At 38.4% G+C, this 24,607-nt stretch overlaps 1 protein-coding gene across 9 annotated transcripts in view; it reads left to right on the forward strand.

The window, feature by feature from the left end:
• CTBP1 (C-terminal binding protein 1) overlaps positions 1-24,607 on the forward strand; it is a 236,084-nt gene that overhangs the window by 206,160 nt on the left and 5,317 nt on the right. For all 9 annotated transcript variants that reach the window (XM_039550318.1, XM_039550319.1, XM_019287097.3 and 6 more), the window contains 6 exons: positions 3,052-3,196; positions 7,095-7,301; positions 13,081-13,295; positions 17,124-17,254; positions 19,390-19,517; positions 22,697-22,814. In XM_039550318.1, the coding sequence (XP_039406252.1) occupies positions 3,052-3,196; positions 7,095-7,301; positions 13,081-13,295; positions 17,124-17,254; positions 19,390-19,517; positions 22,697-22,814 (944 nt within the window). The remainder of the gene's footprint in view (positions 1-3,051; positions 3,197-7,094; positions 7,302-13,080; positions 13,296-17,123; positions 17,255-19,389; positions 19,518-22,696; positions 22,815-24,607) is intronic.

Genomic DNA, 24,607 nt, shown 5'->3' on the forward strand with positions numbered 1-24,607 from the left:
GCCACTACTCAGGCTGGTCTGGAATTTCTGCCTTGCCTGCTATCTCACTCACAAGTTTTATCTCTTTGTAGTAAAATTGTTCTTGAATTTGATAAAAATTCCATCAAGTTCATTGTGGAAAATGATGGTGAAGAAACACATGTTCTTCCTGGTTTTTTCAATGTATCCACCACTTCTGATAAATCATCAGTAAATTGCTCCTATGCACAGTTACTTTTTTCTAAAGATAATTTCATTTTCTGGAGTTGTTGATATTTAATTAAATTATCAAATTAATGTGATAAAACATACTTGCAGGGTATTACATTTTTAGCAGTGGATTTCCTTGCTAACTAGCCCATAATCCTAGGAGAGGCTCAGTCACTAAAAAGAAATTCTAAAAGATTTGTCACTTGCATTTGCTTGTTCCATATCCCATGCGATGGGTAAATAACTGCCTGTGGAAATGGCTAGTGTCATTAAGCATTAAGCTATAGCTAGGAAATATTTTTCCTTGTATTGAACACATTCCCAAGCTTTCCAGTAGTTTTCTGTCTCCTCCTAGTGCCAAGCCATAACCTAAATGGGCCCAAAAAATGTGGTGTAATGGATCCAGACTAGTGCTATTAAGAGTCCAAATGCCAGTCTTGACTGGCTGAGTTAATAAAATATGCATGACTGTGAGATGAAAATTTGCTTCCCAAAGTGAATCACTGATTTTAAAACAAAAATGTCTGAGCCAGTTCAGCTGTGCTTTAACCCGTGTTGGATGCAGTCCTTAAAGCAGTGGCAGCTCTGCACCCCAAAATACACACACCACTGGCATTTTCCAGTCTGGGAGAGGAGGGGTCTGGTTGTCAGAGAGCCTTGGGGGTGTGTCCTCAGAACTTCTAAGCTTCTTCAATTTTTGCTCATCTGACAGCTACACAGATGATGTTTTCTCCTGCAGCACAGCCATCCAGAGCAGGACAGGGGAAAATATATGTGATAGAACACAGAATAGGGGACGTGGCTTGTTGGAGACAACCAGGATATCATAAAGAACTTGACCTTGAAGCAGCAAGTGCTGCGACTGAATTTGAAGAAATTTCCACACACTGAGACTGGGAGATTCTTGAACAATTTTATTTCAGCCTCTAGTGGGAGCAGAAATAACCTAAGAGCATTTTAGGTGGGCTCCCTGGTCCTAAGAGGGACTGTTTCTTGTGTAGGGTGCCTCATCCTTGGTCCATGCCAGCTGTAATGTCACTGGAGAAGCAAACCCAGTAAACTGCTTTGGGTTTTTATTAACCCTGTGTAACAGGTCAAGGTAACACACACTCTGGTGAGTGCAGTCTTTCTGATTGGATGGATGTAATCTCCAAAGGACTTTTTTGCACCATTAAAATCAAGGAGTTTTGTGTGTGTGTAATCATTTTATAAGTTCACAGCCTACAGCTGGTCTTTGAATTATGTTGTAGCTACATTCTTGAAGGATGTGTAATTTGTAATTTTTTTTCAGTTTTTACTAGTAAATGCAAATTCTGCTCAAAGGAATCTGGTCTTTATCTGACTTAGAACTGAGGTTCTCAGTCCAGAAACACATGTTGAAATAGCATAAATAATTTTGTGAAGTATTCAGTGCTTCTCTTTCATTTTTTCTTAATGTATTTTAATTTCAAATATTGCTGCCGATCCTGGGTTCCAACAGTTGTAATCCTCTGTGTGCAATACCATGCTTTGCTGCAATCGTTTTTTAAAAATTATGTATGTTGATTGTTTTTACTGACCTTGCAGTACACTAGGAAATGCTCATATGAGTAGAAATAACTCAGATGACAGAATCTGTACATGTACCAGACCCAAAAGTCAGTTGAGTAAGAAGTTTAGAGCCTCTGCACAACTTTTATGTGAAGTGTGTCATAGGAATCTCTTGAAGTCATTACAGCTGGCTTAGCTACTGAAATGATTTGTGCATGTTTTATGCCTCGTAGAACGATTAGAATATTAGCTAGTGCATTGAAGGTACAAGCACAGGGAAGTGTTTTGAAGAAGTAAAATTGTGCAATTTGCATATAAAGAGGAAAATACTCTCTGCTGAAAAAATCCAAAAAATAAACTTGTATCAGCTGTGTGGGGTGCAGTGTCACTGTTTGATAGCAGAATGTAAAACTCCTGGGCATGTCTGGCTCCCTTCTCCATACCTCTTCCCTTCTTTCTCTCCCTACTCCACACCCCTTCCTCTTAAGTGCTCTTGAGTAGGTTGGATGCACTCTAACGTAATTTAGCTTATCAGGGGCTTCTGATTATCTTCTAATTTTGCTTTTTTGGTTCTCTTACAAATTTGGAGGTTTTTTCTGCAGCATTTTTGCTTTCATGCAATTTCTTATTTCTCAGAGGCTTTATGTTTTCCTGGATAATGTCAAGTTTGGCATCTCAGTTAATACCAATTTATGTGACATCCAGTTTTCCATTGGTGAGAGCTTATTTGCAGTGTCAATAAACTGAGGGACAAACACTTTTGTTCTTGTGTGAATTGACCGATTTCACTCTCTGTTGTCGAAGGGGTTTATGATCACTGAATGTTTTCTATTCAGGTATCAAATGGTTTAATAGGGCAGTGAATGCCTGTACCACTGTGTGTGGTGAAGAGATACTGCTCTGTAACTCCATTCAAAGCTGAATGTCAGCTGCCTAAGCATAAAATATTCACTGTTTGTGGGGAGTGTTTGCTCCCACGTTGGGCTGCTTCTGCATGTGCAGATGCAGTCCGGTGGCACTTGTACATGGGGTCAGTATGGCAGAGCATTTCCTGTGCAATGAAGAGAGTTTTCCCTCTTATTAAGAGCACAAGTACAGATCATGTAGTTCTTTCAAAGCTGATCCTATCATGTTAGAATGGAGACTTCAGATGGAAAAAGACTTACTAAGAGGCTGGAAGATACTTGGAGAAATTACCTTTAAAAAAACTCTGAATCTGTATTTAATGCTTTTATGGTCTTTTTATACTTGAAAATAAGTGTATGAGATTAAGCTGAGATTCTGTGAAAGACAAACATAAAATAAGGTTTTTTTCTTCCATTTTGTTTATAGGTACTAAATGAAGCAGTGGGTGCACTGATGTATCACACCATAACTTTAACTCGTGAAGACCTGGAGAAATTCAAAGCACTTCGAATAATTGTCCGAATTGGCAGCGGTTTTGATAATATTGACATCAAATCTGCTGGAGATTTAGGTATGGCTCTTACAGACTTTGTTTTGCATCTTATACTTGCCTCCAGAAATGTGATAACATCTAAATCTTTGTATTAATGTTTTCTGTGTATTTTATAGTAGCATCGTATGTAAGCTGTATAATTTTCTCATCAGAGTATAAAACTCATTATGGAGATACTAGCATTAGTTAATTAAGTGATGATATTAACAGCTTTGTGGCAGGATGACAATCCGCCTGTTCAATACAAACCCAAGGAGTAAGGCCATAATTTTTCATTTCTTTCTGTTTTACCCCAGTTGTATATTTTAACTGCTACTGCTGTAATCCAATTAAAAAATATAATTCCATCACCATGGCATACTACTTTGGTTTGAATAAAAAATGAGATCATTATCAACTGTCTGAGACTTATTTATGATGCATGAGTTTTAGTACTAAACCACTCCATAAAATAGAAATACCGATTTTATAGGAGAATCAGTTGTTGCTGTTTCAGAATAAATTGAGCTATGGGAACTCTGAAAAGGTGGTGCTTAACGTTTGACTGCAAAAAAAGCAGCAATCTGATTTGTACTTCCCCTTACTTTAGGTTAAACTGTGTCCTACCTGTAATCTAAAGGTCAGCCTATCACTTGGAGTAAAGATAATCTTCCGTTTATTTTCCAAGATTGAGGAGACCAAGTATGTTTCCCATTATGCTCTGGGAAGATCTTGGAATCTTTATTTCAGTGTGGCAGTGCTTAGTCCTAGCAATAACCTCACTGATGTAGTGGAGGAGCTGGAGTGTGGTCTGTTTATCAGCTGATGATAGTAAACTATTCACCTGTTGTAATGATGGCAGAGCCTTAACCACTCCTTGCTAAGTTTTATAAAGAACAGGTCTGGGCTGAAAGTATGCAAGGCTGTGTTCTGCCTGTTTTAACTAGTGCCACAGTCAGGCACATGTTGTGAGCCCCAGAAAACCTCTGTGTGTGGAGAGATTGGCTTGGGGTAAAATCCTAGATCAAAAGCCAGAATGTAGGTGCAGATCAAAGGCTCTGACCAGTCAGGAGCCCAATTTATGCAGAAAATCCCTGATAAGAGGAAGATCTTCACAGGTTTGCTGGCTGTTTCTTCTGCAGGTCTCTGTGCTGGATTGTAACCAAAGTTTATAACTTAAGTGCAGTCACATAATTCTTCAAGCCAGAGTACAGCAAATTTGAGAGTCTCATTCATATGAAATGCTAAATGGCCACATTGCTCATTATTCAGTTCCTATCTTGTGATTAGACTGAGTTACAAAGTTAATGTCCAAGCTGTCTGTGCATCCCTTAATTCACAAAGTATTATTGTCCACTCAGTCAAATGCTAGTAAATGCTGGAAAGATTACAGTGTAAAATCTCTGATTTTAATATTAAGTTGGGGTGAAATGGTTGGAATGAAATGTTACTGATACAAAGAGCCTTCCATTTGTTGAACTAGTGCAAGTAATACAAATCTTAAGGAGGTAATGTGAGAGTGATCTGCTCTTTATAAAAAGCTTTGATTTGCTTTTGAAATGTAGATTTAGGCCACAGAGTCCAGCATATTCCTGAACTTCTGTAGTAACTTCTTATTTTTCATAGAGCTGGCACATGGGGTTGTTACCAGTTTTTCCTATTAAGCATTATTTTATATTAGCACTTTCAGTCTTGTTAGAAAGCATGAAAATATGTGTTTCTTGGATAAAACATGCTTTTGCTCCACTGTATTAATTGTTGACTAAAAAATACATACAAGTTGTGGGTGTAGCTGGATGCAAATGAAGTGGGAGCTCAGGTAATGCAGGTTGACTCCTGTATTTTAAAGCATTGAACCTGTACACAAAATCACTGGAAGCAATGGGAAAAGAGAAGGGAGCATAGATCAATGGATCTGGAGATGAGAGTATGCTGTCTTTTCCCATGTGAAATGTCTCTTCATTTCCTTGCCTCTTGATGCTTTTTGTGGTTTGGTATGTCTCTGCCTTTCAAAAATGAGCTGCTTTTAAAGGTGAAGAAAAATAGGGAAAAATAAATTCCTGCCGTTCAGGAGAGAAATTACCTGACTTTTGTTCCCTCAGTTTCCTAAGGAAAACTATTAGGGAGGATGGTATATTATTTCTCTTCCCAAAAACATAACTCTTTAAGCTCCTTCTAAAGCGTAATTTTAGTTGATGGCAGCTATTAGGAGACACATTTACTAAATTTACGTTGCCATCTAAAACCTGCGTTGTTGCTCCATGAAGAATACTTTTTTTGTATAAACAAATGCAGATGTTTAATGTGAGGTACTTAGAGGGATGTTATTTTTCAGTCTTTCACCTCTCCCTCCCAGTTGAGCTTTTTTCCCCATTTTTAAAAATGGTGAGTTTCCTGCTACCATGGATGTTAGCAGGATGCCAAGATTAATATTCCAGCAAATGATGCTGGTATATCTTCTTGTAAGTCTTAAGGGCAGTGACTCAGCAGACAGGCTTATCTCTACAGCAGAAGAAACAAAAATAGTTCTGCAGGTTCCTTGTGCTGGTTTTTAGTGGTGTAGAGAAAGCTGTAAAAAAGTACTGGACAGCAGAATAAAGGCATTTGAATGTAAAACATAGTTATATATAATATGAGCTTATTATTTGTCATATTACTGTTGTTGCTATTTTTGAAGAGAATGTTTCTTCTTCTTTGCTTCATAAGATAATGCTGGCATTAGCTGAGGACTTAATATTTAGTTACGTAAAAACTCAAAAAGTAAAAACAGTTTTCGGGTGTTTTTAGGAAATGAACCACTTTTTTTTCTTCTCCACCATGAAATTATACTGTGTGCTGTTTGTTGTCTCAGTCAGCAGAACTGAGACACAAACATTTGTGGGAGCTGGTGATTAGAGAGAGAACATGCAGTACATGGAAAGACTGAAGAGAGACAAGTCAAAAAGGACACAGGCTTTTTCAAGCAAACATTTTGCTTAACTGCTGTGCATTGAGTACTGGAAGGTAAAAAGCAGAATGGGATAACTTGCATGCAATTACAATCACTTGTTGCTTCATCTGTTTTTTGAAGTAAAATGGGCTTATTGTGAATCTTGAATCAATCCACCTTCCGCAGTTTTCTGTGGAAATCTGTAACACTTAAAGCTGCTTGATGTTATGCTTGTTTCAGCTGGTAACTTTTCAGCTGTTAGGAACATGGACTTAATGTGGCATTACCTTTGTGTGCCATGGAGAAGCAGATTTTGCATTTCCCTGTTGACAATTAGATGGGTTCCCTTTAGTGTGGGGGACCAGGAAAAGCCTGGGATTTTTTTGTTGTAATTCTAAAAATCCCTGTGCAGCACAGAACAGATTGGCCTTCCCTGTATCACGATTATCTATACATGATTTGGAATTACTGACAGTCATCCTGTGAGGGCTTTATAAGAGTTGCTATTATTATAAATTATTTTATCCTTTTTGTAACTTGCATAGATAGCTTTTGGTAGGGTATTTGCTCAGTGGTGGAAGGCTAACTCGCACAATTAAATCCAAACATGATCATTGACCGCTCTGTTGAGAGCAAGGCAGACTTCTCTTTGCTGTTCGAAGCACCAAGCTCAGTGGAAATGTAAAACACTTACCAAGACTCATGTTCTAAACTATCAGACATCTTCAGTGCTTTGCTTTAGTGGTTTCAGTGGCCTGTTTACTATCTGCCTTAGTTTGCAATAAATCAAAACACAATAATTAGTAATAAAAAATCAGACAAATAAGTTGGCACATAATTGTCAACTATTATGTGGTATTCTGTCTGCCATTACAGTCAGAAACTTAGTATTTGTGCAAGACTTGTTGAAACACCTGTAATTTTAAACATCATGCTCCTGTATTGCTGTTAAATGCAAAAAAGTAAGCATTGTTTGGCAACTGGCATCCTCTCCCCCACTGCTTGCAGGGATCGCCGTGTGTAATGTGCCAGCCGCCTCCGTAGAAGAAACGGCGGATTCCACCATGTGCCACATCCTGAACCTGTACAGGAGAACCACCTGGCTCCACCAGGCCCTGCGGGAAGGCACACGGGTACAGAGCGTTGAACAGATTCGGGAAGTGGCCTCTGGAGCTGCCCGCATCAGAGGGGAGACCTTGGGCATTATTGGATTAGGTACGTTGTCTTCATACGTGCTTTCACACTCATTGCTCTCCATTGCTTTAAAAAAATGTGAAGATTTGAACTGTAAAAATGGAACACTTGGTTCACTCCATGTCAAGCATTGTTTATAATCCCGCTTCATTGCTGGTGTTTTTATAACTCAAATGTTTTCCCTTTAGACATTATCATTTTCTGCAGACAACTTATTTTATTGCTGATACTCTCTCAGTTCTTTGAGTTTCTGTACGTCTTTGTTGCCATATTGCTTGATGTCAGGCTCACTGCTTGTAAGAGAAGGACACGTCATCACTTCCCTTTTCCAGGACAAGGATCCTGCTACTTCAAAGCCCAGTTACATGTGGATGTTTTATCCTTTATCTGTTGTCGTACCTGGTTTTGTTTGGACTTTCTTCCTTTTACTGTTTTTTACATAAGTAAAAAGTCTTTGCTGCAGTAACATCCTGCAGAGCAGTTATTTTGTGCATTTGATTGAGTTGGATCTGAAATTGTATTTCAACTCTAAGGAGAGGAAGAATATATGCAAGAAAGTTTGAAATGTTTCCAGACCTAATAAAGTTACTTACTTACCTGAATGACCCTAAATGTTTTTCAGCATCCAACAGATGGGCAGGCTTGCTTGAGATGAATTAATTATTGTCTGTTACAGAAGTAGAGAAAAACAAGTCAGTTTCTATATAAAAATAACTCAGTCATGTGCTTGTCTTACACAGATCTTATAGACTGTGGATGTAATTGCTGTGCTATTCATCCACAGGAATTCATAATATGATTTTGACAACAAAGCATCATACTTAAATGACTGCTTGAGTTACACATTGCTGTCAAATAACTCAAGCCACAAACTCTTACTTTTAGGAGCTGAAAATAGCCTGTTGTTACATAGTACTCATTTCAATGAGTGTGCAATACACCAGAACCACGTTCACAATCAAAGAATTGCCTTCAAAATATGACTTCCAAGAAGTTAGTCATGAAGCTGCTTTCTCAAATCTATGCTCATGTAATTATGCATCTCATTTAAACACACAATGATTATTGTGCTCACAGTCACAGCATCTGTACATAAATAATAGACAGTTGCCTGCAGTGTTTCCAAAATGGAAATGCATACCTGGTTTTTGAAACTTAAGCTTTGGCTCACATGCAGTGTGCATATTTACTGGAGATATCTGTACTGGTGTCATTTAATTTGGGGGTTTTTTTGTACTGAACGAATTCAAACGTGAGACTAGAAAAAAAAAGTCTTTCATCATTGATGTCCTTAAGTGAGTTTTGTTGGTTTTGTTCTCGATGACTGAAAAGTATAGAGGAACAAGTGGATAATCAGATTGCCAGTATGTGTATAAAGCCTTACAAAATGCTAGGTTTTGGTTTCAAAAAGCAAGCCTGTTGTGTGCATGGTATACTTAAAAAGCTGTTAAAAGCTGATTTTTAAGGGCACACATCTGTTGCAATTACTGACCAGTCATTATCTCTAGCTTTTTTTTGTTCCCATATATTTCCTACAATAGAATATTCACAGTTTCAAGGAATACTGCATTGTAAAGTCACTTTTGAAAACTTCCACTCTTCTTGTGAGCGCATGTGAGTAGGCACAACACTTTGATTCTGACCTGTTCTAACAAACTCCTGTCAATCTACACATTAATGAAGAGTAAAAATGTAGACTTAGAAGATTTACCAGAATTTCTGTGTGGGCACTTCTGGCACTTAGGCTGTGATGTGCACCCTTTTGTATTACAGATCACTGCAAGAGGTTACCTGTCTTGAGTTTCAGACTCAAACATGTATTTACAACCAAAAGATTTCCTTAGGTTGAGTTTCTTCACTAGTGGCCTCTCCCACGTCGGGAGTTCTGCCTCAGTTTATTATTTAGACATGTCAGTGTCAGAAGTGATGATCCACCCAGATGCTATGAAGTGAATGTATTACACACAAAATAAACAGTTCTCATCATCTGTTGCTAAGCTCTTTCTTCTGTTTCTGTGTAGTGTCTCAGTTTCTGTCCTTTGTCATTAACGTGTGTCTGAGATCATCTCCTCTCAACCACAACTATGTTTCTCTATTCTTTCTTAAAACTCGTGGTCTCTTCAGGAGTGGGTTGCTTAAATTTATCACTTTGCTGCTGCAGTAGCTAACTGCAGACCTTCTTAACATCTGTTCTGGGCTTTTCTCTTCTTCTGCCAAAAAGAAACACCCTAGCTCTTGCCTGTCTCTGTGCTAGGGAATGACTGTGTCTCCAAAGTTTCATCTACTCACTTCCTTATCCACTGATCTAGCCAAGTTTCGTGACTCACTTGCCTTCTTTCCATCACCCACTCTCTTCTCTTTGCCTCTTCTCATGCATATTCCTGCTTTGACACTTGGTCTGTCCTGCTTAATCCTATTACTCCGTGTTCTTCCTTTAAAGTTAACCCCATCTCTCATCCTCTGCTTGTATTGAGCTTGAAGATAAGCAGAGACTCAACAGCATAATGCCTCCTTCTTGTGCTTGTTGGATCTCATCCGTCATTGTTGTGTTGTTTGGTTAGCCCCTGAGCTCCTTAGGGCACAGCCCATGCCTCTTTCTGTCTTTGTGAAGTGTCTGATTCTTTGAGCCTTACATTAATAATAGTATCACATCATTAAACAGCTGTCTTAGTCACTTTTAATCTTTATAACTATCCTGTGTCCTATATTTCAAGTGATGCATCACAAGTGTGAATAATAAGCCCTGCATTAAAAAAAAAAAGCTATCTTTTCACCTTATATCTAGAAATGTAGTGGGTTTTATTTTTTTTAAGGAAGAATATTTATGAGCAGCAGTATGTAAGTACTTGGATGAATAGATATCTGGCCCTGGTTCTGCTCTAATGATAATTTTACAGCAGTGAAGTCACACTCCCTTCCCCTTCCTTCTCAGTGAGAAATGCTGATGACTAATGACTTACGCATTTCCTCACCCAAGAAAGGTGAAATTCTTCCAAATAAATTTGTCTCCACATCACAGTGAATGTCACCACTCAGTTTGTCTTTCCTCACCTGTTCTATTCTCTCAACAGTCCCACGGCCCTACCTAGATGTTGGCCAAATTACTAACCTTTGTTTTAAGACAATAAAGCTTAAAGAGTTGTATGGTATTACTCTGCAATAAATGATCTACTCTTAGCAGTCCTACTGGCTTGCTTAACGTGCTCAGCAGGAAATGTAACGAAACAGCATTCTCCACATTTCAGAGTTCTGCAAAAAGGAGGAAAAATTACCCATATTCTCCATTGCTGTTGCACAGGCAGGGAAGAGCTGCTAAGTGAAAGCACTTTTTATTTGCATGGAAGTCTTCAGGCAGGTCATCATCATTTCCATGGTATCAAGGTCATTTTATAAAACTTTGTAATACCAGTGCAGGGTGAGTGTTCATTGCCCTAGGGCTGAGCAGGGTACTTGACACCTGCAGCTGCTGTACTGTCACACTCTGATCAGGTCATTGGCAGGGTCAAGGTCAGAGACACCTATAAATCAGGACACTTGGGTTGGGAGGAGTTGGGAGACTTGTGGCAGAGTGAATGGATGAGGCTGTAACAGGAGACTTGGGTGTTTGGGTCTCTGAAATGATGAATGGACCTTGCTAGAGCTTTGATTTCTAAAACACACTTTGTTGCTTTTTGCTTCTTTTGCAATTGTATGCAACATTCATTTTCTGCATTCTTTTCAGACTACAGACCAAGAAATTCATTTAAGGTTTTCAGCTTAAGATTTTGCCCTCCCTGGAAGCATCCATGAATATTCATAGTAGTTCGATACACTCTTAACATACAGTTGTCCCAAAGGTGGGATGCTTTGTGTGCTGTATTGTCCTCAGTGTGTTGAGGTAGGTTTTGAACCACCCCTCATACCCAGGAGATCCTTATATAATAGAAGTTTTTCAGGAAAGGGAAAAAAAAAGTCATAGGTTTGTGGTTCTTCTTTATGTCAGATGGGAGTTTAAAAAGAAACTGGCAAATTAACCTTGTGTCCAGCTGTGTATTTGTTTAATGACTAACACTATATATGAGTTGACAATTGCAGAAGACTTTTATCCCATAAAATATTTGTAATAGGATAATTCTGGTTAGAAATAGAGATGTAATTCCCAGGTGTTTGTGAAGGGAACTTTTGTGCCCACTGAAGAAGGCTTTGGTTTATTAGCCTGCTTGGGGTGAAGGAAGAGTGCAGCTTTAACTGGAGAGGCTGTTGTAAGAGATTTTGCTGTTGTGAATCCCCTCAGGTATTAGTGTTGTGAAGAGCGTAAAAAAAGAACAGATGTTACAGACAGAATGTTGCATGTGAAAATGAATGGAGCTGGAGTAACAGTTACATGCTTTGTTTAAAAAAAAAAAGTGTTTACAGTTGTGTGACTGATTCCTTGAGCTGTGAACTTGCCAAAATTTGGAAATGTACAATGTTTGTGCTTAAAATTTTCTAATTCAAATTTATGAAAACAGCTTGGAAAGCAAACAGATAACATGCCTGCAAATGTTGAAATGATAGATTTTGAGGAGTATTCTAACCTGGTGTCCCCAAAGAAAAGCAGACAGCCCCTGTCAGATTGATGTACTGTTTAATATTCCAAGCACATCTGTCACTAAGCACTGCAGAATTGCTGTGTTCACGTTAAGTGATCAACAAAAAACCTTTCTTCCTGTGGCTTCTGAAGTTTATTCAAAGAGAAACTGAAAAGCAGAGGGAAATCCCTTCAAGCACAATTGGAAAGAGATGGGATTTCCCTGGGTTAATTTGATGCTTTTTTGAACAAACTTAGATATTACAAAGGAAAATTTGTTGACTTTTTTTTTTCCCCCCCAAATGAGGCATTGTTATTACGGTTTGTCAAGTGATGCTTTTGAAACATCTTTATCCAACATTTGTAGTACTCTAACGTTGAATATCTAGTTGTAAGCGTCTTAACTTGAAAAGTGTGTTAGTTCTTACTCTCCAAAATGCCTGTAACTCATTAGATGTACTCACGGATTTTTTTTTCCCCTCTCTGTTTTACTGGTAATGTGTCAAAGGGAAGTGGTATGGAGTCATGCCCATACAGCAGTTCTGGGCACAGCTCTGAAGTATGACAGTAAGGAAAGTGGAACAGAAAAGCTAAGTTCAGTGTGAATTCCAAATGGGACTACACTGGTTTTAACTAGGTGCTATACTGTGTTTATTAATCATTCAGGTAGCTGAATAAAATTTATTTTAAAGCCTTAGATGACAGAATTCTTGTAGGCATTTTGGTGCTGGAAGGATGTTACTCAAAATGAAAGAAGATACCAGAAAGGAGATTCCATGTATTGACATCGGTTGTGCTTCAGATTAAACAAATTATCTGTCATTACATCCATTTTTGAGGATTAGTTTTATAGCTTTTTATTAAAGCTAGCTGGTTTGACATGGGTAAGGATAAGCCCTTGGCAGGATGTGTTCATAGGCAGTGGTGTTTTGCCATGTACAGGCCCAGCAGGCAAGCCTTGTGTTACCCAGATTATTGCAGATTATGTGACATCTTCTGGCATTTCAGATATCTGGTTACAAAAGGTGCAAACCTCCTGCTTTGTTTCAAGGTAGTGTGAAACAGTCCAGATGTACCATTTCTGACCTCAGTGATGGTTTTCAGTGGGATGGGAGACGCCTCTGTTTTCTGCATTTCTAGTTGCTGTACGAAGTGTTACGGTTTGATACGAGCATTCCCATTAGGAAGGAGGAGGTTACCTTACAGCAGCTGCTTCACATCTGCTCTCATGGCGTGTTTATCTTGTTCTAGGGCGTGTTGGGCAAGCAGTAGCACTACGTGCCAAAGCCTTTGGCTTCAGTGTGATTTTCTATGACCCATACCTCTCGGATGGGATGGAGCGTGCTCTGGGACTGCAGCGGGTGAGCACTTTGCAGGACCTGCTGTTCCACAGTGACTGTGTTACCCTGCACTGCAACTTGAATGAACACAATCATCATCTTATTAATGACTTCACCATAAAGCAGGTAATAATCTCTGTGGGCGTGCTCCACACCAGTGCTGCTTGCTAACTTTGTATAGCATTTATTTCTGTAAACAGACAGATTCTCATTTGATAGAAATCTTTCTGTTTTGTTGCTGTAAGATCAAACAGGTCTATAATTGATTAGGAACTAGCTGGTTGCTTATATATTGTTGCTTTTACTGTTTTTTTGGCTCAGTAATATTGCATTTGTGGAAATAATTTGCTCTTCTTAATATCGCTCAGATTTAATGAAGTGGCATTGATATAAAAGCACTTCTTCTCTGTCTTGTAGCTACTTCCTTCACGTGTGTATTTTCAGGTAGCAATTCTGCTTTTCACTGTTGTCCCTCAGTTTGAGTTCCTTCGATGCAATTTAAGGATTATGACTAAATGGCTCCCCCCTGTGCTCAGTCCCGATTCTTGCAGAGCACTTCAAGGATGGAGCTCATTTACAGCATTGCGTTATTGGGAAAAACAATGTTTCTTGGAATTAGTACTAATCTCTCCCTAAAGTTGTAGGTAACATGTGAAATAATTTCAAAATCTAGGTGTAGTAACTGCTTTGTTATTGACTAATTTGATAGTAGAAGCCAGACACTTAATGAAAAAGTTTGACTCCAATTTCAGTGTAGCCAGAAGTAAAACACTGAGACTAAGAATGGAGGCAATGTACAGGAAGGACACCCTAAGACAGAATAGTTGATTTGGCTGTTCTTCGTATCTATATAAATATATAGTGGGTTTATTTGTTGGTAACAATGACAGTAGCACTCTTTTGCAGTAAAATCATTGCTTGTCATCTGAGAAATAGTTTGTACCTACTACTCTGGAACTTCAGAACTGAAGATCTTGCTGAACATGTTCCACAGTCACATAGGATCGTGGCAGAAAACTGACAATGCAACACACTTCCTGATTTGAGAGTTTAGGGATTTTGCAAATCCATCGCAACATAAAATCAGGATTTAGGATTTAAAACTCTAAAAAATTAAGAAGCTTAAAATAAAACCTGTAAGAGAACAGATCTCTGTCACCCTGCCCTGAACACTGTCTTTCGTTGTGTGGCTAGGTACATTCAGTGATTATTACACGGTGAGATATCTTTGCAAGCAGACACCTAGACCCAAAAAGCATCGCATTGACTTCAGTAGGAGTGCTGAGCAATGGTCACTTTATTTTACAGCAGATGTGAAACTGGGGCCAGTTCATCACAGGAAGTTTTTGAGTGGAGCCAGAGAAATGTGTTGAGCTATGGAGAAGGCACAGTGCATTAATCAGAGAAACAAACAAAGGAAAACATGCTAAAACTGAGTAATACCGTCTGAAATTAAATGCCTGTAATAAATGGCACTGGAAAGTATCTTGTAAGCGTTTATCTTGGTATTTGTTATCCTTCATGATCAAAGCAAGGATTAATTGAAGTGTTATAGATAGTTCTTGCTTTGGATAAGAGTTTGGGTGAAGCAGTCTGGATAGTAAAGCGGATGTGAAACCCATGAAATTGTAACCCCTCTGACTGCTTAGTTTGTGTAAAGCATATTCTGATTTAGGCTGACAGATGTTGGAGTTGGCCTAGAATTTCTAGAGAGCACTGCATACCATTTTTGTCCAATATTGCATGCTCATGTAATAACCAGTTTTTAAACAAAGTACAGAGAAGTATGGTGCATTTCATTTCACTGAAGTCTCACCCTGAATTTTGTTGAATCTGAAATGACATAAACTTAAAATGTCTTTGAAAATTTGATGTCTGTCTCCTCTTTAAGTAGCATTTCTAGTGAATTAATCATCATTCTCTCTAGCTACCTTGCTTGTCCTTGTAGTCCCAGAGTAGCTCAGAGAAATGTTTCAATGAACCTGGGGTATTCAGGTGGTCTTAAGAGACCGAGGTCATCTTTAGTTATACAGATTTGAGAAAAAGACACTGCAGTTTAAACACAATGCTTTTAAAAAGCAACTCTGCAGGTTTAGTGTAGGTGAATTTAGCAGACGTCAGCAGTTCCAGCTGCAAAGCTCTTTCAAGCTTCCACCCATTGTTAAGGATCTTCTCCAGCTGCATCCACCCTGACAGTTTATCATGAGTCACGTAATTCATTCCCTCTAGAATGCATTTATGCAGACATGTTCTGTTTGATTTGAACATGTCTTAGTGCTAGTTATGGAGTTTTGTAAATAGTCCTAAAATGAAAACTCAAGCAAGGTTGTTGGGCAGATTGGACAGAAGGGGTTTTAGCAGAGTTCAGTTTAATTAAAATTTTCATGTCCTTTAGAGGGCCTGTAAATACATGAAGCTGTACTTAAAACTCACATTATCCATTTGCACAGAAATAGGGAGGGTATATGAGCTCCCATGAGCCTTTATGGTGTGTCTGCACTGGTGTGATAGGCTCTTGGGAGAGCCCACCTGTGCTGGTTTTTGTACAGTTCCCACAACTGACTCAAGAACTGGAGATGCACTGATTGTTCCCAAAAGGAATGTCTTCTTGTTACCAGACCAGATTAAGATCCTGCCCCTGTTTCTTTGCTGTTCCGATTCCCAAGTTAATTACATAAAGGTGAGGGAAGCAGCCTTTAGTTCTGCTCCTCTAAGTGGAGTTTTTGCTGTACAGACTCCTGTAGGCCCAGGAGTCTGCAAATGGAGAGAGGTGGGGTCACATTAAACCTAGAGAGTTGGCCAATAAAATGTGTTTTTTTCTTTACAAAACACTGAAAGCATGTGCATATTAATATTCTCTATGACCTCATTAAAAAAAAAAAAAAAAAAAGCTGACTTTTATTCAAACCTCCTTGTTGTTCATGAATCTGGCATTTAGTGTAAGGATCCATTTACCTAAGGTATAGTTTGATGTGTAGGTTTTATGAAGTTGAGAAGGTGTCAAAATGTTGGGGTTTGCTTATTTTTATGGTGAGAGACGGAGTCAGTACAAAATGAGATTTTCATTATTCATCTTCACCATGGCTCCTGCTTTTCATGTGCTTTCTGTCATGCACAGTGGTGTTTGAGGCATCTGTTAAAGATGAAATACCAGGGTGGCTGGAAGCAGGATGTTGTAATTTATGTTTTTTCAGTACCATTTCTCTTATTTAAACCGCCACTTTGTTTTCAAGTTGTGGATATATTGTGGTGTAAATTCTTGTAGTTTTCTCCACACAGTGTCATCTACAATGCTAATCTGCACAATGCACAGCACAGCTTCTCTCCTGGGCACACAGCATTCTCAACCAAATTCATTTTCATGCCTTTTAATTGAATAATAGAAGAATTCTTTAGACCTTTATTTGAAAAGTCTCACAGGGGAGGAGGAAGCTGAAGTAACAAAAATAAATAATACATACATCTACTGTGTTTGGCAACTAAAGGAAAAGTGTTTGAAAATCCAAAAGTATTGATTTTTCTGAAAAATTCATGTAGGCTTTTATTTGTGTGAAAGTTGAAAGCCACAAAATATGAATTTGTTTAAGAATGTGGTGTAGTTTCTGTCTCATGCAATTTCACAGTGAAATAAAAAGGCATAAAATGATCTGTCACTTTCATATGCACAGTTGTGTCTTTTGATCATGTTACTGCACAATATCTGAAACAACGCTTCTATTAAAAGACACTACTTACAAGAGACAAAAGGTTATTAAGTGCTGTGAAATAGCATTTTATGTTAGAAGCATCACATTTGGTGGTACTTTCCAATGGAAAGGGAAGACAACTGTTACAGTTTAAACCAGCTGAATAGCCTTTGTTGTAATGGATGCTTCTTTTGAGTAAAAAATAATGCCACAACGATTTTATTTCATTTATTTTTATTTCATCATTCTTGTTTTTAACTTTCCCTAGATGAGACAAGGGGCTTTCCTGGTCAACACAGCTCGAGGTGGGTTAGTAGACGAAAAAGCACTTGCACAGGCCCTGAAGGAAGGAAGGATACGAGGGGCAGCCTTAGATGTACATGAGTCAGAACCATTCAGGTGCTTTTCCTTTTCTTTTCTTTTTATTTTGTTCACTTTCTTATTTTTAAGTCTTAGTGCATGATACAATCAACAGCAACAAGTAAATTGAGTTTTCCGTTCATTTGATAGCTAAATACTCCTTAGCAAAGCAACATGAATCTGTGCAGCACTGGGCTAATGCAAATGTAGATGGAGCTTGTGTATGTGGTTAGAAGTGAAAAAAGTGACATCCAAGATTTAATTCCTTAAAAAGAAAAGAAAAAACAAACAGTGGGTTTATTTAGTAGAAATAACAGGGACCTGAGTTCAAATCCAGGTCATGGCTTTGGCCATGACTTTGAGGGGAGTGCACCTTTGCCATTGATGCAGCTCTGCAGGCAACTGATGTCAGAACAGAGTCTTTCAAAGGCAAAGAGTTGAGATGTGGTGTGAGAGGTAACTTGCTTTATGACACCTTTCTGAAGGAAAAAGGCATATGTCCAGATTGCCTCTGCAGGAAAGCCATAAATGGAAGAGTTTGCAGAAAGTTCAGGAAGGCTATCAGAGTGCAGGTTTGGTTTTGTTTTGTTTTACCCTCTATCAGGGAAGTAGTAACTCTACTGTCAGTAGCAGGGCTGGTAGCACAAGTCTGAGTTTTTGAATGACTGACAAGTCCAGTGTTTTAGGCAGAAATGTACCATACCCCTAAGTGGCATTGGCATTGAATTATCAGCACTCCTAATCAAAATGAGCCTATTTCATATGTCCTTGAGTCTTGAGAACAGACTGCTGCAGCTTAGTCCTTGCATGTGACAAGCCTTTTTCAGGCTGGGCAGGGAAAAATGTTATTTTTAACTGGAACGATCCACATCAGTTTTTGAAGAATAACAGATTCAGGGCAGGTTGTAAAGACTGGAGAGAGGACAGTATCTCTCTTTGCAGCTTGAGGGGGAAATAGAACCTTTGAAAAAACAGTCTAATATCCTTTTAGTCAGAATTTTTATATATCTACTGAGGCATGATGCCACATCACAAATATTTAATTTTATTTATGCATACCCTGGATTCATTTACTCCTAAATGTAGTCATTGCAATGCAGTAGTGCTGTGCAAAGCCAGAGTGTAGCAGCTCAAGGGACTTCCAGCTACATACATTCTTCCCAGTTCCAATCTGGGATGTGCACAAGCAGCCCGTTGCACCTCTAGGAAGCCCCATTTACTGCATGGAGATGCCATCTGCAAAGATTCAGTTGCAGGATTACAGCCACAATTTCCTTTGGCTTCAGTGCTGCATATCTATCTGATCGCAGCATGCAACTCTTTATTCAAGAGTTTTGCCAGATATTTTGATGTTTATTGAACTACAGATGAAATCTATCATTTTATGAATTATGATCAACTCTGAAAGCACACTTTTGTCTTAAAATATTTGTTCTCCTGTTGTTACAGTTGACTGCAAGATTATTAAAACTGAAAATAAATATGAGGAGCAAGTTTCCATTATTTTCAATTTCTTTACTTGGTATCTGTGATAACACTTTTACACAGATTCATTGCTTTCCCTGAAAAACAGTCTGTAAAATAAATTTCCTTCTTTCTGTGGAGTTTCTATAAAGGAATGGGAAAGAAAAAATAGTTAAAAATAACAGAAAAAAAAGTGTGAATTATCAAAAAGCCATTGAGGCTGCTGATGGACACTCTTCTGATTTGGAAATAATTGTAAGATTTTTTTTCTTTAAACGATTAAATGTCATATTAACAGAAAGATAAGTGCTTTGTTGGTTAATGTAATAAAAGTAAAATTGTGATGAACTGAACAAATGGAGTGGCATCCTAAATTATTTTGGGTTTTCCTTTATGCATTTCTACCCCAAAACTGGAGTGGCAGTGCTGTAGTTACAATAAGTGCATTGGACAGAAGCTAATGTTGCTGCTATACTTAAGTTCTATCCTTTCAGTCTATAAAAAGTGGTTGTTGCTTATTTATACCGTGAGTAGTACATTTAATTAACGGACAGAACTATAAACAAACTCAGTAAAGAATAGAAATGCCGTTCTTTTCTGTTGTAGAAATTAATCTGTGTATGTACAAATCCATCTGGATTCCCTCCCTGCTTTCCCCTTGCACCCCAATATTTTTTTGTCATTTGATCTTGTTTTAAATTTTCATTTAGCTTTAGTCAGGGCCCCTTGAAGGATGCACCAAACCTGATCTGTACCCCACATGCAGCCTGGTATAGTGAACAAGCCTCAATTGAGATGCGGGAGGAAGCAGCACGAGAGATCCGAAGGGCGATCACAGGTACTGACTCACATTATTATTAGCTCCTTCACTGTGTAGTTATTTTTAAGAAACCTATTTCTTCAGTCTTGAAAGATGCTGAAAAGAAGCAGCCTTGGGTTTTGTTTCTAATATTTGGAACACAGAAATGAGCAAATGCCCGCTAAGTCTGTTCTCAGAACTGGAACGAGTAATTTTGGAGTTTTTTTGCAATTACAAAGGGAAGGCAGACACTGCGAAATAAGTACTTTTTCATGTAAGAGAAATGTATTTATATGTGAAAAATCTTCTCCTTTTTTCCTTTGTTGCATGTAACTATTACCCATTTGATGGATTTGACTGCAAGTCCTCCTGGTACTGCTGGTATCTTCCTTAGCTTTTCCTAGATGCTCCCTTATACTTGTCATGAGCAGTTCTCTACGTAAAGTTTTCAGTATTTTGTTGGCAGGTTATTCTATTTTAGATATTCACCTCTTTAAAGCCTTGCTAAAGAAGTCTGGCATTTTAAAGGGCAGAGAGAGTGTCTTTGTTATGTAACTGCCATGTAATTGTAAACTGCTCACATAAGAGAAAACAGTTACGTCTCGAACATGCACTGCTAATAAATAAAATGAGAGGACTGAGCCATTTGGCATGGGTTTGAATCCCTTGTAGCCTAAAATAAAAGGAAGGATTTTCATACTGGAAAATGATTCATTAAGCACTAATGTTTTCTCTTTAGTTGGACTTTGCTGTGTCCCCCTTGGCGATATAGTCTGAATGCTCTGCAGACATGCAGGGCCATCTGTGTCACCTTGAGAGTAGTTCAGTGCCAACACATTGCTCTGTTACACAAAAAGTACTGGCAGTAGCCTTCCCCCTGGCTTGTGCCTAGAGAGGCCTGGCAATTTAGTTTCATTTATAGCCTGTAAAGAAAGAAGATTCTCCTCTGGCTGCTAATTAAAAGTGCCTTTTAAACTCCTGATCTGAATTGTCCTTTACTGGACAATTTCACTCTGTTTTGGAGGTGACCTGAAGAGCCTGACCATCTCTTTGCTGGATCAGGTCCTTGTGGCTGTACTCCAGAACTCTAGTGATACATTTGTTTGTTAGGGTGTTCAATAGCTGCTGCCTGCTCTCTTGAGAGAGATTGCACAAACCAGCATCTGATACATGCCTGGGGGAAGATTGATGTGCAAATTGGCATTAATAGGCTATGGACTGAAAACTAAAGAAGAGCCAGCAATCCAGAGCTAGTTTTTTGTTAAATTTGTGGAGTAGCCCAAGCATATGTGCCTAGGAAGGCAGATCTACAGTTCCTTCAAGTGTGTGATGGTGCTCTCAGAGGTCTGTATCATTGATTTATATCGAAGCTGTCAGCACTTCAGTGTTTGCATATGGTTTTTAGTAAGATCAAACTGAGACCAGCGTTAAGGAGGTGAGAATGACATTGAATTGCAGTGAAACAAATGTAGGAAAGATACAGGAAATGTGGGATAAAGCTGGATGTATGAAAGCCATAGGGGAGCATAAAGAAGAGAGGGTGTAGAGAGGGAGAATAATTGGAAAAAGGTGTGAAGTGTAGGAATGAAGGCTATGACTACCATCTGACAATAAAAATGTTAAGTGTTTCTGCTGTTGCTTAAAAGTCAATGATGTTGTGATGTGTAAAATAGAAGTAATCAGCAGAGATTAAATACCTTGAAGTGTATTTTTAAACTTGAAAGCATTCCAAGTATGAAATAAAGAGGACCACTGGAATGGAAGTAACAGGAAGGCAAGCATGGGAGACTAGTAGAGCATGTCTACAGAAGTTAGCAAAATGAAGAAGGAGGGGGGCAAAGAGGATGACAGGATTGAGAAGGATAAGCATCAGAAGAAGAAATACACTGTTTGTGGACAGTTCTGGCAGAAGTTTAGATGGATGTATATTTCAGCTACATTTCAAAGGTGATTTCTAGATGGTTGGAATTCACCCATAATGGGGCATATACTTCACCTTGTTCAGTATTGAGCTAGAAGCCCTTTCAGCTTGTGCACAGGAGATGTGACAGGTTCAGGGACATCAGCTGAAGTCATGGAGTAACACACCTATTTGATGGTATACGCTGCACAAAAAGCAGTTTTGTGACAAGGGTTTTTACAGTCCCATTGTGGCCAGGCTGATGGATAGAAAGAGCAGGCAAAGATAGTGAAGTCCTTAATCAAATTTCCAGAAGGAAGCTGGAGACAGAAGGCTGAATTCTTTAATGATGGAGCATGGTTAGTTTTTGACACGGTTTGTGGAGTACTATTGCCAGCAGTAGCAGGGGTGGACTCAAATTTATCTCTTTCTACCCCTCTATGTGCAAATGCACTGTAAGAATGAACTTCAATAAAGACACATTAAAACAGATGTCAGAAAAAACACGTGCTCTAGTTGGTCTCTCTCCTGTTAAAATAGGTGGAAATATTCCTATTGCTATGAAGAAAATACGTGTTGGATCTGCTCAGGTCATTTGTTGCAGGGCTGGACATAGTTCTGCAGAAGACAGTCACAGGCTTGTCCAGTATGTGCTGAATCAGGCTGACAGATTTTCCAGTCTTAAAACTTCAGTTGTACTTCAGAGGTTAAGGAAAAGTTTTGAAGAAATGAAGAAGGAACATTCTGGTGTATTTTCATTTTATGTAGGAATGAAAGGGATGGCTGATACATTGCAGTAAATAAAAGTGAAGAGCAGTTTAGATAAAGAAGGGAAAGATAAGGAGGACAGGGAATAAGTGTTGGTCATATTCAGGTTTATGGCACAATTCCATTCAGAATTCTGTATTTTTCATTAGGTGTTTCTAATTGCTGGTACAGGTGGAAGGAAAAGGAGGAAAGTGATGTTAAGGACAGAGAGTAGGCAGCTAAATTACTGAATTTGATTGGTAGCTATGCTCTATATTTAAGTTACAGCTTCTTGGAAAGATGAATCTTATTGGTTTTGGTTTTATTGAAACCCTGTGTACAAGAGATAAAGAGAGACAGGGAAATGAAAATTAAGCAGAGCATTTCAGACATTATTGCCTGAGTCCCAGACAAAAGGATACAGCAAGAATCAGAAACAAGCTCTTTGTGTCATTTTTTGTATTGATTTAAATATGCAAATATTTCTAAGTATTCTTAACACAGACATACTAAGAGTATAAGGCACACAGTTTTTATACATTTTTATTTTCTCTTCCTTGCTTCATCTTAGGTCGTATTCCAGACAGTCTGAAAAACTGTGTTAACAAAGATCACTTGACTGCAGCTACACATTGGGCCAGCATGGACCCTGGAGTTGTTCATCCAGAGCTTAATGGTGCTGCATACAGGTAAGTGTGCTGAAGAGGTAGAAGAAATACCTCCATAATTCAGTGCAGGTATTCAAGAATAGATAAAAAACCTTCCTAATAATGAATGAAGTGCTTTGGGATTACACACTAGCTACATTGTTTTGTAATTGTTGTGTTCAGGGGAGTAATCATGTTTTGCTATTGATGTCAGTCATGCTGTGTCTAAATATCAATCCTCTTACAGTCTTTTTTTGTTGGGTTAGTATGTGAACAATATACATTTGTTTGTATATTAAAGTAAAATAATTCTGGTCATCTCCAGTGTCACAGTGGAAGTTTTATGCTCCTTTGCTCAAGGTAATGATGCAGCTGTAGGTTACAGAAAGACTTTCAGTAATAAACTTAGGTTGTTTTGTGGCCTCCAGACACAAGAGAGAACAAGTAACTCAGTATTGAAAACAGTGGAACAGCCTGTGGTGATTATGAAAATATGTTTAAAATAGCTTTTTCTTAATTTTATGTCTAATTTTTTAGCAGAAGCATTTGAGTGGCTTGATCTGTGTATTCTCAGTCAACTGTGAAAGCAGGTCTTAATAATTAATAGAAGGGGACCATTTTTTACATCTAATGTGCACATTTCATAGTTATTTTGTTTGCTTGAGTCTTTCTCTGTCCCTTTATCCCTAGCAGCTATTATAGCAGCAGATTCTTCCTAGTAGCCAGCTTCAGACAATTTTTATTTATGAAAAACATCTGCAGTTTTTTTTATTTTTCAGTATGATATTTACACATAAGTAGGATGAAAGTGGTGGAGAAAGCTACAAATGCCTGCTTCCCTCAATGCCTTGAGGAAAGGGACAGTGCAGTGCTCTCATTATGTTGTCATACCTCTTTATCCTAATCTTTCCACTGTCCTTCTTCAGCTGTCCTTCATCTACTTTACCTTGTTCTTCTTTAGTAGGACTCCCCATGCTTTTAATAGAGGGGGGATTCCTGGTTTTGTCTTACTCCACATGGGAGCCCAGCTGTGCCCTGCTGAGAAGTGAAGCAAAGTTATCCTGTTTCAGTGACTTGGAACAGTCTCATCAGAAAGTGTTGGAGAGGTGTCAGGGATGAGTGTCACCATCCTCTGCCACAGTCTCCTTATCAGGAGCCATAAGTGCACTAAGGGAAAAGAATAACTTGGATTTGGTGATCACATAACTTGAAGCTGTTTATTTCTGGAAGTATACCCATAGCCCTAAATATCTAAGAAGGGTGTTTTATTTTCTTAAATGAGAAGCTCAGGCACATGTGTTCTTCTCCACACAGCATCTGGTTTCATGGACTTCAGTTTGGAGTAGTGAGGGTATGGCCGAATGTAATTGGGGTTTATAGGCAGGTGTTGCTGGACAGGAGGTAATAACTCAAACTCTGTCATGGCAGTTAGGAACAGGGGTCCATGCCCAAATAAAACGCAGGTTTTTGTTCTCATTTTGGGGGTCACAAGTCCAGCAGAAGCAGGCTTTGCAGCCAGAAATTAATTTTAACCTAGGAATGTTTGGGGAGTTAATGATTTGCAAGGTAAAGACCATATGTATTCAATTTAAGCAGGATAAACACAGAACTGAGTGGCTTTTTAAGACATTATTTCAGTCAGTTTTTTCGATAAAGAAAATTAATTGTAAAATTATGATTTAATTATTTTCAAATGCAAAATAAGACTAATTTTAATAGTTATACAATAAATATTAAAAACTTTTTGGAGGGGCAATAGAAAAGTGTTTGAATGTGGATGAAGGCAGTTGTTATTATGTGAAGTGCAAAATATGCATCACGTGAAGCTCAGGTTT

The sequence above is a fragment of the Corvus cornix genome, chromosome 4 (assembly GCF_000738735.6).
Source record: "Corvus cornix cornix isolate S_Up_H32 chromosome 4, ASM73873v5, whole genome shotgun sequence".
NCBI classification, from domain to species: Eukaryota; Metazoa; Chordata; class Aves; order Passeriformes; family Corvidae; genus Corvus; species Corvus cornix.